Genomic DNA, 15,909 nt, shown 5'->3' on the forward strand with positions numbered 1-15,909 from the left:
CCAGAAAGTAGCATTGGGGTAATACAAACATTGATTATAAGTCCTTTGACTGTAAGATCAAGAAACTTGAGAATCTCAAGAAAAAGTTTACAATTAGAATTTGACAATAACTGGAGGAAAGAGACTCTTCTTCATCTGTGTATTTTACCTGATACCCAAGATAAAGACTGTCATCTTAAAAGAAAGTTTACAAACTGGTGACCTGTGTGCTGTGTGCAGGCCAAAGGTGTGTTTTCACACGATGTTTTCCCTTTTTTAGCAAGAGAGAAACATTTAAAAATTGGAGAGATTTCACAATAAATTACAGATTTCCTATTTCTCTTGAAAAATGAGAAAATCAGTACTGGGCCCATGTCCTTCATAGAGCTGACACTAGCTGCTGCCTGCCTGAGATAGAGTGTGGTGTATGCCAGTGCCCCCAGCCCCAGTCATTCTGTGCTCTCTCACTTCTCTCATTTGCATTTCCTACAAATGAATTTGTGACCCATTTTAAAGTGTACATGATAGAATCAGCAGATTTCTAGGTTATTTGCCTACACTTGCTGTTCTGTGGACAGTCACTTTAAAGCTTATGAAGAGATATTACAGTGCACTAAGTTATATAAGCAATTGCTAGACAGTGTTTCGAATGGTCACAAGTCCTCCTCAAGGGCAAGGGAATAAATATTTGTCAAGGACCTCATATTATGCTTTACAGTGTGTTGTCTTATTTAATCAATGACAATTCCAAGCGGTAAACATTATTGTCATTTTACATATTAGGAAAGTGAGGCATATAGCTGGGACTCAAATCTTGGTCAGTCTTTTCCAAAGCTCATGTTCTTTCCACTATAATATGTTGGCAGGAATTGTTAGAATGTTTAGTTATATACTTGATCTCCAACATGTACTACCAGTGTACAGGCAGGGAAAGCATTTTCATCTTAATGTTGCTAATCCTTACCCCTTCCCTTCTAAGTGGCAATAGAAGCATCTGTTAAATGTCATTCAGAAAGCATTTAGGATGTACACCTCTGTTCAAAGATCCTGGGAGAAATTCCAAAGGACAAGAGATCTGCCTTCAAATTTTTATAATCTTAAAAAAAAAAAAACTAGAGGGAAAATTATATAATAAATTGACACCTAAAAGAGTAAACTATATACAGTGGAGGAAAAGGAAGTACAGATAAGGATGATTGCAGAAGGGGGATATTTACAGCTGTTAGTCATTTAGTTATCATCAAAGTCCAGCTATGCTAAAAATCATCAGGAAGCAGAGCCCACTCTTAGATTCAGAAGTAATAAAGACATATCATGTGGTGGTAAAATCATAGCGTGGGAGGTCTTAGCCTGTTCTTAGATCAAACCCTGAGGCCAAGCACACTGTGAGTAACAATAATAAAAATAACTTGAACTTCTCACCCATAACAAGCACGATTTTTAATCTGACTGAAGAAATACTTGCAGACATTCAGCAAATAATTTATCTTTCCTTCCTCTTCATGGTTTGCACCATGTAAACTACTGGATTATTATGTACTCTTTTCCTTAGGTAGCTTAAGTCATTATTGGAGATCTTGATGTTGTTTTAGCCTCTAGTTGATGATCATATTTTCAGTCTGGTTCTAATGCTATTTCCATATCATAATAAACAAGTTGGCAATTGCTAGACATTTCCTATGCTTTTGTACTAGTCCTTTACTTCTTTCCTTTTAGGTTGGTTTGTGACCTTTTCACAATTGCCATTAACATTTATTAAGTCTACCTATATGTAGATCACCAGGATGAGTGGGCTTTGTTTGTTTTTGTTTTTGAAGGAATAAGAAACAGTCCCATCTGTTTGGTGAAGTATTGTTTCCCTCTGTAAAAGATTGATTTGATTCTAGACTTTAACATTTTTATCTTTAGACTATTGCAGATCTTATAAATAACCATTGGTTTATATAAATAAAAGATGTTTTAGAACCTGTGCTGCTACTAAGAAAACTGTTTCCTAGCACTGTCTTGAAAATTTTAGTGTATTATAATCCCATTAAATTTAACTGTTTAGACTCAATGCTGGTTGTAGGCACAATTGTAAAGTAAGAGAAGCTGGTCCTCTACCTTTTAGCTCCACTCACATACTGAGTAGCATAGCTATTAGTCCCCTTCTCCATGAATTTATGAAAATGTTTGCTCCTCTCCTCATGGTATAGTCTGAGGTCATGTTTTTGTTTTTTATTATAGTAAGAACAATTAATATGAGATCTACCCTCTTAACAAATTTTTAAGTGTATAACACATTATTGTTGACTATAGGTACAATGTTATACAGCATATCTCTTGAGCTTGTTCATCTTGCTTGGCTGAAACTTTATGCCTATTGATTATTAACACTTCCTTTCCCCTTCCCCCAACCCCTGGTAACCACCATTCCACTCTGATTCTATGAATTTGACAATTTTAGTTACCTCATATAAATGGAATCATGCAATATTTGTCCTTTTTTGACTGGTTTATTTCACCTAGCATAATGTCCTCAAGGTTCATCTATGTTGGCACACATTGCATAGTTTCCTATCTTTTTAAGGCTGAATCGTATTCCATTGTGTATGTATACCACATTTTCATTATCTGTTCATCTGTCAGTGGATGTTTAAGTTGTTTCCACTTCCTGGCTGTTGTGAATAGTGCTGCTATGAACGTAGAGCACTAATATGTTTAATCTGTTGATTTCAGTTCTTTGGAAGATACCCAGTAGTGGAAGTGCTAGGTCATATGGTAGTTCTGTTTTTAATTTTTTGAGGAACCTTCATCCTGTCTTCCATAGCAGCTGTACCATTTTGCATTCCCACCTGGAGCATGCAAGGGTTCCAATTTCTCCACATCCTCATCAACACTTGCTGTCTTTTGTTTTTTTGATAATAGCTGTCCTGACAGGTATGAAATAATATTTGATTTGCATCTTTCTGATGATTAGTGATGTTGAACATTTTTCCATATACCTGTTGGTCATTTTTATGTCTTTGGAGAAATGTCTAAGTCCTTAGCCCATTTTTAAAAATCAGTTATTAGTTTTTTTACTATGAAATTCACTACATCCCAAATATATGAATTGCTTTTATATTTTGGAGATTAACCCCTGCCTAGATATATAATTCACATATACTTTCTCCTATTCTGTGGGTTGCTTCTTCATTCTGTTGATTGTTTCCTTTGCTATGTAGAAGCTTTTTAGCTTGTGAGGTGATGTTTTTTGTGTGTCATTAAACATCAGTAGGTTTATCAAGTAGTGTGGTAGACATGGTTGTCTATCCAAATAATCTCTCCTTTTCAACTATTAGAAAAACTTCCATCATGAAATTATTTTCTTTTGTATTTTCCTACCTCAGCCTTTCTGGCCTTGAAGAAATGTGTCAACTTAGAGAAATTATATATTAATTGTGAAACTATTCTCAATTAAGGAAATGGCCAAGGTTGTTTTTCCTACAGCATTTTGGACTAGGTCTTTATAGAATCACTTTGTTTTTTTTTTATTTATATATATATAATTTTATATATATATATGTGTGTGTGTGTGTGTATATAAGCCCTCTGTATCCATGGATTCCACATCTGTGGATTCAACCAACCACAGATCAAAAATATTCAGAAAAAAATTTTGTCTGTACTAAACATGTGCAGACTCTTTTTTCTTATCATTATTCCCTAAACAATGCAGTATAACAACTGTTTACATAGCATTTACATTGCATTAAATGTTACAAGTAATCTAGAGATGATTTAAAATATACAGCAGGACATGCATATGCAGATACTATGCCATTTTACATCAGGGACTTGAGCATCCATGGATTTTGGTATTTGAGAGAGATGTTCCTGGAACCAATCCCCCATAGACAGTAAGGGACAATTGTATAACAAAAAAATTATATATGAGAATAAAACTTTGAAGTAGTTATTTTTGTCTTGTTTTTATTGTATCACATTAATAATCCACTTTTCTATGATTATACAGAAAATACATGTGACTTAATTTTTGTCTTGTGTTTCAACAGAAGGAGAATATGTTAAAATGTTTATGCGAGGTCGGCCAATTACAATGTTCATTCCTTCTGATGTTGACAACTATGATGACATCAGAACAGAACTGCCTCCTGAGAAGCTCAAACTGGAGTGGGTGTATCCTTCTCTATCATGGCAGCAAATTTGTTTGCTTTGTCTCTAGTTTAAGAAAAATAAGTTTTCCTAATCTCTATTAAAATTGTCTTTGTACCACAAAAGTAAATATAAGGAACATAACGACCACTAGAGAAACTTAAAAGAAGATACCATCTCCAATCCTTTCACATATTTATTTTGCTGTTAGCAATGTAAAGCCATCAAAATTAATGTCTTCTGAAAGGGCAAACAGGTATTTCATGAGCATCACGGCAGGTACTTGTGGTGTAGTAGAAAAGACACTGGACTGGAATTGGAAGACTAGTGTTCGAGTTTTGGCCCTGCCACTCACTCCCTATGAACTGTAACTTTCTTCACTTATAAAAGGGGCTAATAACCCCTACCTCACAGGGCTGTTTGAAGAATTAAATAAGAAAACATTAAACATTTTGTAACCTGTGAAACTAAATATGGTATGAATCATCTTATTAAGAGCTCAAATTAACAAGGCTGATTCTAATTCCAGAATTAACTTCTCAGCCAGACTTTTTTGTTGTTGTTGTTAATGGTGGTTTGAAACAGATCTTTCCTAATTTCATCTAGAAATTCTCACTTCTCTTAGAACCTCTAAGAAACTCAGGGAAGCAGACAAGAGCTAATAGTTTGAACTTTGCTATCTGCCTCCATTCTCCTACACCTCCTCCCACATCTCTTGATTCTTCCTTTAGGCAGAAATAGGCCTGGAAAAACTCACCAATCCTGTAAATCTGTACAACTTACTTGTAACAAACATTCTGCCTATCAAACTGTGCCTGCCTGTCCCTTATTCATCATTTAGATCCAGCATAAATATCAGATAGTCCTGCTTTGTTCCTTCCCTTCTCTCTCCATCTAAGCTAGGTCCTTCATGTATGCTTTCTCCTAGCATCCTGTTATTTTTCTTTCCACAATTTGTAATTATTTATTTGGTGATTACTTCTGTCTTCTTTGCCAGAGCATAAGTTCCAGGGACATAGGTTCCTTGTGTACTTTGTTCAGAATTGTATGTTCAGCACTGTGCCTGGTACATATTAGGGACTCTATATTTGTCTGGTGAGTGAGAAAACTAAGATTTAAACATATTAAAAGACTCAGGGTTGCACAAGGTATAATGGCAGGACATGAGTTTTCTAGGTCTAGTCCAGTCCTCTTTTCATTATACCTTCCTGATTCCCTTAAGTATCTGTGAAAAAATTATTAATTTAACACCTTGAAAATTATTAAAAACCTTGACTCTTTTTCTTTTAAGATATGGTTATCGAGGAAAGGACTGTAGAGCTAATGTTTACCTTCTTCCTACCGGGGAAATAGTTTATTTCATTGCATCAGTAGTAGTGCTATTTAATTATGAGGAGAGAACTCAACGACATTACCTGGGTCATACAGACTGTGTGAAATGGTTGGTATCATTTAACATTGCTTTATTTTGTTCTTTCATGCCCTCATTTTTAATTTTTTAAATTTGGGTTTTATTGAAAATGATTTCTTAGAGAAAGTGCAGAATGTAAGAATATTATGGGCATTCTGTAGAATATATTTAAAAAGAAAAAAAAAGGACTTAGAAGTCCTCCAAAATGGTGGTTGTGGTAGCAGCAGCAATAAAATATACCTCCCATAAATCTCAGTTAAAACTTCTGCTTTCTCAAATCCCTTATAGCCCTTTTCTTCTTTCGTTTATTATATGAAATATATGTGGGGCAGACTGGACTTTTTCACATTTCTGAGAGTGATTATTGGTTACTCAAGATTTATTGAGGATTTGTCCTTTGTATATAAATTTGGGGCTTAAGGCTTTTGTTTTTGGAAGAAAGAAATCATGACTAAATAAGGATCATAAAAGTATCCCATAGGATATCAAACTGTAAAAATATAAGAGCCCTTTTAAATGTTTAGGTATTTAAACTCAATAAATTTGTTCTTTAGCTAAATTTATTCCTTAAATCTATTGTTTTCCAACATTTAAAACCTTCTTTTGGCTGGGCATGGTGGCTCATGCCTGTAATCCTAGCACTCCGGGAGGCCGAGGCAGGAGGATCGCTCAAGGTCAGGAGTTTGAGACCAGCCTGAGCAAGAGTGAGACCCCGTCTCTACTAAAAAATAGAAAGAAATTATCTGAACAACTAAAAATACATATAGAAAAATAGCTGGGCATGTTGGCACATGCCTGTAGTCCCAGCTACTTGGGAGGCTGAGGCAGAAGGATTGCTTGAACCCAGGAGTTTGAGGTTGCTGTGAGCTAGGCTGACACCACGGCACTCTAGCTCGGGCAAAAGAGCAAGACTCTGTCTCCAAAAAAAAAAAAAAAACCTCTGTTATGTCTATACCGTTGTGGCAACTATATCTTTATCTAGAAAAAATTTAATATATGACTTAAAATATATGAATGTCAAATTTTTAGAGGTAATTAAAATACTGCCTTTTACACTTGCGGAATCATATATGTGCAAAATTATTTATTGCAGCATTGTTTGTGATAGTAAAGATTATAAACAGCCTAAATATCTTTTGGTTGGGAACTAGTGAGGTTGTGTTGTGCCCGTAGGTCACCATGTAACTGGGAAGAAAATGAGGAAGTACTTTATGTATTAATTGGAAAGATCCCTAAGATATATTCCTAAATACAAATATTTAAGAGCAGGAGAATGTGCACAGTGGTCTACCATTTGTGTAAAAAAAGAGGTGGAAAGTAAATGTTTATCTTGGCTTTTCACGTATGTAAAAATTTCCTAGAATTATTAATAAAAAGAAACTAATTACAGTGATTACCTGAGTAGGAGCCGCAGTGGGTAGGGATAAAGGGGTAAAGTTGATGAGATCTTAGTAGATGTGGCAGGTGGCAAAGAGACTTTTCTCAGTATATCTTTTATAGCTGTTGATAGTTGAATCATGCAAATGTATTAACTAATTCAGAAATTTTAATTTAAAATTTTGTTTAAAGAGATCTGATTCTGATTCAAGCAGCAGAGACGGGGAAAAAAAAAGAGGCAAGACGTTAATGTGTTTAATTTTTAGTTACCTTTAATGTAGTTGACCTCAATACAGGACATAAACTATTTAAATAAGAAATGGACTTGTTTAAAGAAACATTTTGGTAAACTCTAGCCTCTTAAAGAAATTAAAACAAGATACCATTTATAGCAATTAAATTATTGAAACATTTTAAAAGATATACTTGTGAAACTTTTAGAACATTTTTATTTTTATGACAATTTAAATTGATCCTACTCTTTGGGAAAATAATGAGCAATACATACAAAGAAACAAAAAAAATGTATATTCTTATATGAAGCTTACAACTTGGTTGCAAGATACAGAGTCTAGATAAGGACATGAAGACATCATTTTTAAAATTTTGCTACTCACTTATATGTGTACTGTGAGCAATTTGGGCACATATGCTACACTACTTTCCATTTTTATTTAAAAATTCCTTGCTCCGAGTTTAACTTCTTAGCATTACGAACTAATTAAAAGGTTGAAGGCACTATGTGTGAAGATGTTCACTGAAGTTTTGTAGAAAAGTAGAATTAGCCTAAAAGATGGGATAGAGCTGTTAATATGTTTAACAATAATGTTAAAGAATTATGTAGGAAAATGAAAAAATGCTTATATTTTAATAGGTTAAAATTATACAGTACAATATTACATCTTCACTATAATAAAACCATATGAATATGTATACATATGTGCATGGACTAGAAAGGTACTTGAACAAATGAAAAGAGTTTAATTTGTTAGCATGCCACAGTTGTGATATTTTCTTTGCATTTAGTGTTCCATTAATTCGTTCAGCTTAACAAAGAAAAGGCACAAATGAAAACTTAGAAATCTTCAGATAATGGATGTTTGATTTGCTAAAGAAAACAAGTATGTCAAAATGAGGTTTTTTAATGACTAAAAACTATTGGTTTGAAAAATGTCAATACGAAGGTATGTTTCTGCTGTTTTCCTGTATTTAAAATTGTTGTTAAACACTGCTTTTTAGCCTTGCTATACATCCTGACAAAATGAGGATTGCAACTGGACAGATAGCTGGCGTGGATAAAGATGGAAGGGTGAGTGGCACAGTGTCATACATTCTGTACCTAGGGATATTGCTATTAGATTGGAATTGATTGTAATTTTAACCACAACTCAATTATTTTATTCTTTTAAAATTTAAAGAATTTTTACTATGAGCAAGGAAAAAACATGTTAGAACCTAAGACCACTTCAAAAGACAAAAGAAAATCATACTACTTAAAATATTTTTTCTAAAAAATAAGTGTTCTCCCTAAGGAAACTATATGCCTGTAAAAATGAGTGGACTGATATGCTCATTATATTTTTCTTTACATAGAATAACTTATCAATTTCTGCTAGAAGGTACTGCAGTTTCCCTTAGTTGGTGGACCTCTTGGTTTTATTTTATTTTATTCATTTATTTATTTATTATATTCAGAGACAGGAGTGGGAAGGTTCTCACTATGTTCCTAGGCTGGGCTCAAGAGATCCTCCCAAGTAGCTGGGACTACAGACATGCGCTACTGCACCCAGTTAACCACTTGATTTTCTGTATTACTAGAACTGATATCATTTCAATAGCTTCAGCTACTAGTTAATATTATTCAGTTGGTTTACATAATAAATTCCTTATTTCTGAGGATCAACAGTAAATATTAATGATGACTGATTAGCCATGTGTATGACTACTCTTGACATTCTCCGGCTTCAGTTTCTTTAAAGAGAAGGAGTAGAAAGGTTCTACTGGATGATTTCTAAGACCTCATTCAGTTCCAAATTCTACTTAAGGACTGTTTGCTTAGCAATTTATTGGACATTGATTTTAATATCATTTTCTCAGGAATGAAGGTAATGCTAAAAGCAAAATATCCAGAGCTAATTTGCCTGAGTTAGAATCCTGACTATCTTGTAGTAGCTGTATAACTTTTGGCAAGTTATTTAAATCTCTGTGTCTCAGTTTCCTCATCTGTTAAGTAATTATAATAGTACCTGTAACTCATAGGACTATGAAGATTAAATGAATTAACATGTGTCATACTTAGAACAGTATGTGGCATATAATACTCAAATTATTTGTTGCTATTATTGTCGTTTCCTTGTTTTCATAGTATGAGAAGAAAATACCTACTCAAGATTCATTGGGGGCATGTCTAAATCTAGTAGAATTTTTATTAGATATTTATCCATTCTTATTACTTTTTTAACATGACAGATAGTTCCATGTGGTAGTGGTATTTATTTGAACTTGCCTGAATACCAGTTAGTCCTTCTATCTTATGTTTTTGCAGCCTCTACAACCCCATGTCAGGGTGTGGGATTCAGTCAGTCTATCCACACTGCAAATTATTGGACTTGGAACTTTTGAGCGTGGAGTGGGATGCCTGAGTTTTTCAAAAGCAGTAAGTAACAGTTTTAATAGATATAAGCAAGCTGAACAAAAAAGCAGAAAAGAAGTTAAGCTCAGTATCCATATAAAGTGATAATTCTGAATTGAAAAATGAGATGCTACCTGTTACTAAAGGACTAACATTTTAACTAAGTACTAAAGTACTTTGATTTAGTTAGGATCCAAGATGTTATACTTAATTATTCTTAATTTTGTTCTGTCCTGAGATAGGATTCCCCTGTAGTAGCAGGAAATGGGTAGAATAATAATACATAGCATAGTATAATTAGAAACAAGCAATGGGATGTGCTTTCACTTAAGCTGGAATCTTAGAACAGATCTATTTTATTTAGAAAATTCACAGACATGAAACTTGGCCAATTCTGTACAAATACTGCCTTTTTATTGTATCATATTAGAGCAATGGAAACAAACCTTTGTATTTCCTAAAATCATTAATTATCTTGATTCTGAATTGATGACAGCATGGGCCTAAAATTTTGTGTCTAACAATCTTATCTAAAGCCTTGAGGCTTTATTCTGAGGGGAAAATAAGACAAGATGTTACTCATTTAAACATTCTTCTTTTTTTTTAATTATATGTAACTATATGGGTTATATATGCAGGCACCCTTCTATATTTTAGGATCCATATTTTTTCAATTTCAAAGATAAATACCCCTCTAGAATTTGTTGGGCCTCATTTATACTTTAGAACAGCAGTCCCCAACCTTTTTGGCACCAGGGACCAATTTCATGGAAGACAGTCTTTCCACAGACTGGGGTAGGGGGGTGGTTCGGGATGATTGAAGCACTTTACATTTATTATGCAGTCTTACCTCTCTGCTAATGATAATCTGTATTTGCGGCCACTCCCCAGCGCTAACATCACCACCTCAGCTCTACCTCAGATCATCAGGCATTAGATTCTCATAAGGAGCGCACAACCTAGATCCCTCACATGCACAATTTACGATAGGGTTCATCTTCCTATGAGAATCTAATGCTGCCACTGATCTTACAGGAGCCAAGAGCTTATGCAGTGATGTGAGCAATGGGGAGCAGCTGTAAATACAGATGAAGCTTCACTCACTCCGCCCCAGAGCTCATCTCCTGCTGTGCGGCCCAGTTCCTAACAGGCCACAGACCAATACCAGCCTAGGGGTCAAGAACCACAGCTTTAGAGTATATTAGCTTTAGAATGTATTCATATTATCTCTTCAGTTCTTAGCTGTCAGCAGCTGTATCCTGGATTATGGGAGTTTTGTGAAATATGGAGGAAGGGATGCTTTTAGAGCAGAAAGATAAATTTGGGTGAATTTAGGAACTTTGCCAGCTTGAAGACACTGCATGTCAAGAGTCCATCCAGTCAGGAATTGGGAGAAAGGTGTTTAGAAAAGGAGATAAGAGGACAGAAAGGAAATACTTTTACTCTTTTTTTCCCTAAAACTCTCTATAGCAAGAACTGTTGTCTGCTTGTTGATACCATTGTTATAGTGTTAAGACTGTCTTGAATTGCCTCATACTCTAACTTTTCTGATAATCATTCCAATACAGGCTAAGAGAATGGTAAAGAGAAGAGAGTAACTTCTGCCTTTCCTCAGTGCCTCCCACTGTTCACTGTTCACTGTTCACTGTAGTCTTTGTTCCATAGACATTACAATGCATATACAACAAATGGTACTAGAAAAAAAATTGTTCAGTATCATCCATAGTTTTCCTTAAACTGAGAGGCTTAAATTATGTGAATGAAAATGGTTTCAGAAAAACAGAAATTTAATTATATTTTTTTACTTGTGTATTCACGTTAATGTAAACAGGTATAGCACAGAAAACTGAAATCAGCAAACTTTAAAGTAGCCATTAATTATAGCTTATTTCATCAAACTATCAAAATTTAGTCAGGAACAAAGTTATGAAATTATTTACAATTCTTCCTGCCTACCTCAAATGAAAATACGTTAATACAAGAAGCAAGAAGGAAGCATAAGATGCTGAAGGGACTAGGATATCCTCAAAATTAATTGCCATCTCTGAATAGTATAAGTGGCCAGATGGCAAGTAGAAATCAACCCAGGGGAAAAAAATTTTAAATAGAAAATATATTTTTAAAAGAATCTTTGTATTTCTGAGGAAAATACAATTTTAGGGAATAATATGATCCTTATGTTTCAAAGAACAATGAGTTTAAAGGGTTTTGGATTATCTTACTGTTGACAGTTTTAATAATATGGTATTTCTTTCTTAGAAAGTCAGCCTTATCCAGGAATTTTTTTAATGCCTTTACTTGATTTTTCTTTAGGATTCAGGTGTTCATTTATGTGTTATTGATGACTCCAATGAGCATATGCTTACTGTATGGGACTGGCAGAAAAAATCAAAAGGAGCAGAAATAAAGGTAAATGAAAAAAATTTTTAATTGAGTATTACATTTTAGAGTACATTATTTGTTTTGCAGGTATTTGAAACTGTATTGCGTATCCTTAAGTTGCAAGAGCAAATCCACTAGCCAAATTTATCAGATTTATTGATTTGTCTTATGGTATTAACATTACAGTTACACAAGATAAAAATAGTCAAGCAACTTGAAGCAATGTCAGTATTTCAGACAACATTGTGCTGCTGAAAAGCCAAAGTAGATGAATATCTAATTTCAAAATTAAGATTGGACACTCCACTTGGCTACTGCTTCTTTAATATGTAATTTTATTCAATCTTTAAAGCTTTAGAAATCTAGAAGAAAAATTCAGCCATAGGAATATGGCTGATGTAACTGAAGGGCTTATATAGTAAGTTTTCTGGTCTTAATTAGGTTTGTAAGATTATTATGGAAAATGCTGTAGCATTTATAATTGCTATAGAATAGAGTTGATCACTTTGTGTGGATCAGGCTGTAAGTTGCAGGAAGAGAGTGTAAAGTTAGCGTTGCAGCTGCGTTTATACGGGTCAGAAATGGTCGTCTTCCTCTGACTGGGAGAGAATTCATAGTGACCAAATGGCTTTGGGAGGCCTATGACATACTTGCCATACTTTTAAATAACATATTTCTCTCCACCTTTTCTCTTTTTTTAGCAGTTTTGTTTTGCGTGAACTTCAAGCTTTCAGCTTGTTGGTCAAAAAGTTATTTCTTGTTTTTTTCATGTGTAGGTTAATCTTTTGAGAGAAGTAGAGTAGATTTGGTTGTAGTTAAAAGGAATGAAAGCTGTCAGAAAACCTCAAACTTTAAAAAACATAAACGAAGACATAGATTGTCTTCCAGTTATCATTCAGAGTAATTGAACATTGAAACATAGAGTAGTTGCACCAATGTGAAATATATAAATTTTGATCCTTTGTAATAAAGTCTACCAGGTAAAGTTTTGTTTTCTTCCTGCTGGCCACTCCTAGATCTCCTTTCCAGTACCAAATTGTTGGTGTTCCTCAGAGTTTTATTCCAGATCCTCCACTGATGCCATATACTGCTCCCATGGCCTTGGTTACTATCTATCTGCTGAGTCTCACATTAGTTATCTCCAGTCCAGATCTCTCACAGGTTTAAACCCATATTTCTAGTTGCCTGCTAGACATCTTTATTTGAATGTCCTCTACCACAAGTCAAAATCAGTATGTTCACATCTAAACTAATCATCTTTCCCAGTGCCCCAAGCAGTTTCACCCCTCAGTAATTGACACATTTTACCTAGCTGCGCAAGCTAGAAACTTGGGCATCATTCCTGACTCCTTTTTCCTCACTTCTTACATCCAAGTAGTCAGCAATTATCCTAAATGTCTGCATTATAACTCTTTCCAGTACAATTGACTGCAAAACAGACGAAGCTATTAATAACTTAATCAAAACAGAGACTTTATTGACTCCTGTTTAGGGGAAGAAGAGAAAACCCCTACTAAAGACCAGAGGGGGCTTATCCCTGTGCATTGACCTTATTCTACTATGGATGGGCTCTATCCTTGCTTAAGACACAAGAATTTGGGGAATTGATACATAACTTTTTAATTTATGTAAGTTTAAAATTCAGAAAGGCAACTTTAAAACCTTACTGATGAAATTTTGAAAGACCTCATTAAGAAGGGATTTGCATACATGGGGAAAGACAGTAAAGATGTCACTTCTCTACGTACTGATCTATATACATTCAACCTGTATGCATTTTAGACTATTCAACATAGTCTAAAATGCCTGCCTGAATTTTTATGGAAGTTGACAAACTGAATATATATGGAAATATGAAGGGGAAGAATAGTGAAGACAATTGTGAAGAAAAAGAATAAACTTGGAGAACTTAAACTATGAGATATCAAGACATCTAATTAAGACATTGTGGTAGAAGGATAGACAGATCAATGGAAGAGAATAGAGAATCTAGAAACAGCCTACACAAATCAGTTGCTTAATTTATGGCAAAGGTGGCAATGCAGTGGGCAAAGAATAATGTTTTCAATGAAGGTGCTAGATTAATTGGCTATACATATGAAGAAACGTTAAGCTTGACCCCTACCTTACAGCATTCACAAAAATCAGTTTTAGATGGATTATGGATCTGAGCATGAAAGGTAATAAACAATAAAGCTCTTAGAAGAAAATACAGGAGAACACCTTCATAAGCAGATTTCTTAAATGAGACATACAAAGTACTAAGTATAAAAGGGAGAAATGATAAATTATATTAAGAACTTATTTTCATCAAAAGGTACCTTTAAGAGTGTGAGAAAATATTTGCAATACTTATTTCCAACAAAACTCTCATGTTCTGAATAAAGAACAACTATACTTCTGTAAGAAAAAGACAATCCAATTTTTTTAAATAGCAGAAGACTTCAGGTATTTCACAAAACTGAGTGTCTGAGTGGTTAACAAGCATATGAAAAGGTACTTAACCTCATGAGCGATCAATAAAATTCAAATTAAAACCACAGTGAGATACCACCTGTATCTTCCAAAATAGTTTACATGAAAAAGAAAAAAATACCAAGGTTGATGAGGATGCAGAGGCATTGGCACTCTCATACACTGCTGCTGAGCATGTAAGTTGGTACAGCCATTTAGGAAAACTGTTTGGCATTACTTACTAAGGTTGAACATGTTCATACTCTCTGACCCATCCTGTTCCTCTCTTGGTATATAAACCCAGCAGAAATATATACACATGTTCACTAGAAGATAAATAGTGATGCTATTTATGGTAGCCAAAAAGGTGGAAACTATCCTAATGCCCATCATTGGAAGAATGGATAAATCAATAATGTGGTCTTTTCATACAAAAGAATACCATACAGCAAGTTGAATGAACACATTACAACTGTATGCGCCAAACATGAATGGATCTCAAATGTAATGTTGAGAAAATAAACCAGACATGGAGGAGGAGGAGTACATTATGTATGATTTCATTTAAATAAAACAGACATAACTAATTTGTGCTGCTAGAAGTCAGAATAATGGCTAATTGAGTAGTAGGTGGGGGAGATAGTGACTGGAAAGGGGATCCGGGGTGTTTCTGGAATGTTAGTAAGGTTTTGTCTCTTCCTCTGGATGCTGTACAGAGGTGTATTCAATCTGTAATAATTTATCAAGCTATTAGATTTTGTGTGCTTTTATATATATGTATTATACATCAATAAAAAGTTAAAATATTCTGTAACGCAAGGCTCATATATAAAGTGATTTAATTTCATAGATTACTTCAATTTATGTCTTGACTATCTCATCACTAACACCATGGGTTGTATATTGGGACTCTGTAATTATAATAGTTTTATAATAACTTGATATCTCAGTTTGACAGAAGATTCAGCCATCAAGTAGTTCTGATTTTTGTCCAAGTGAAAACTAAGGACTAATCCAGTCAACCTTCAAAAGATTTTGTTGTTCTGGAGGAGATATAACTAATTTTTGCTTTGGGACTACCACATTATATTTAAAATTTACTTAGACCTGCTAAATATATATAGTTCCATACTAATCACTGTGGAGAATTATATAACAACAATGTGCTATCCTTTTCCTTCATTTTCATACCTGAATTCTAGTTTAAGAGAAAAGGCACTCAGATTACATTTCATTAGTTGGATTTTATTTGTGTGCTTGTGCAAAGGCCCTCTGCCCAAATGTTAGTAACAGAAATGTAAAACTTGTGGAAATATTGAAACCATGGGAAAAGAAAAAAATTTAGATCAACTCTTCATATTAGTATCATTTTATTTATATAATATAAAATTTATTATGTTTAATTCATTTTGTTTATAAGATTACCATGTTTATTATGTTGGTTTGCAAAAAAGAAACACTTCCATATACATAAAGTTTTTTGCTATGTTAAAAAATGGGCATTAATGATCATCCTACAAGTTAACACCAACTACCA

At 34.1% G+C, this 15,909-nt stretch overlaps 1 protein-coding gene across 4 annotated transcripts in view; it reads left to right on the forward strand.

Annotated features, from left to right (window-relative positions):
• The window catches only part of EML4 (EMAP like 4), a 148,322-nt gene that overhangs the window by 94,979 nt on the left and 37,434 nt on the right, over nucleotides 1-15,909 (forward strand). For all 4 annotated transcript variants that reach the window (XM_045549473.1, XM_045549474.1, XM_045549475.1 and 1 more), the window contains 5 exons: nucleotides 4,017-4,140; nucleotides 5,408-5,557; nucleotides 8,144-8,213; nucleotides 9,450-9,560; nucleotides 11,850-11,945. In XM_045549473.1, the coding sequence (XP_045405429.1) occupies nucleotides 4,017-4,140; nucleotides 5,408-5,557; nucleotides 8,144-8,213; nucleotides 9,450-9,560; nucleotides 11,850-11,945 (551 nt within the window). The remainder of the gene's footprint in view (nucleotides 1-4,016; nucleotides 4,141-5,407; nucleotides 5,558-8,143; nucleotides 8,214-9,449; nucleotides 9,561-11,849; nucleotides 11,946-15,909) is intronic.

Source organism: Lemur catta, chromosome 4, assembly GCF_020740605.2.
Source record: "Lemur catta isolate mLemCat1 chromosome 4, mLemCat1.pri, whole genome shotgun sequence".
Taxonomy (NCBI): domain Eukaryota; kingdom Metazoa; phylum Chordata; class Mammalia; order Primates; family Lemuridae; genus Lemur; species Lemur catta.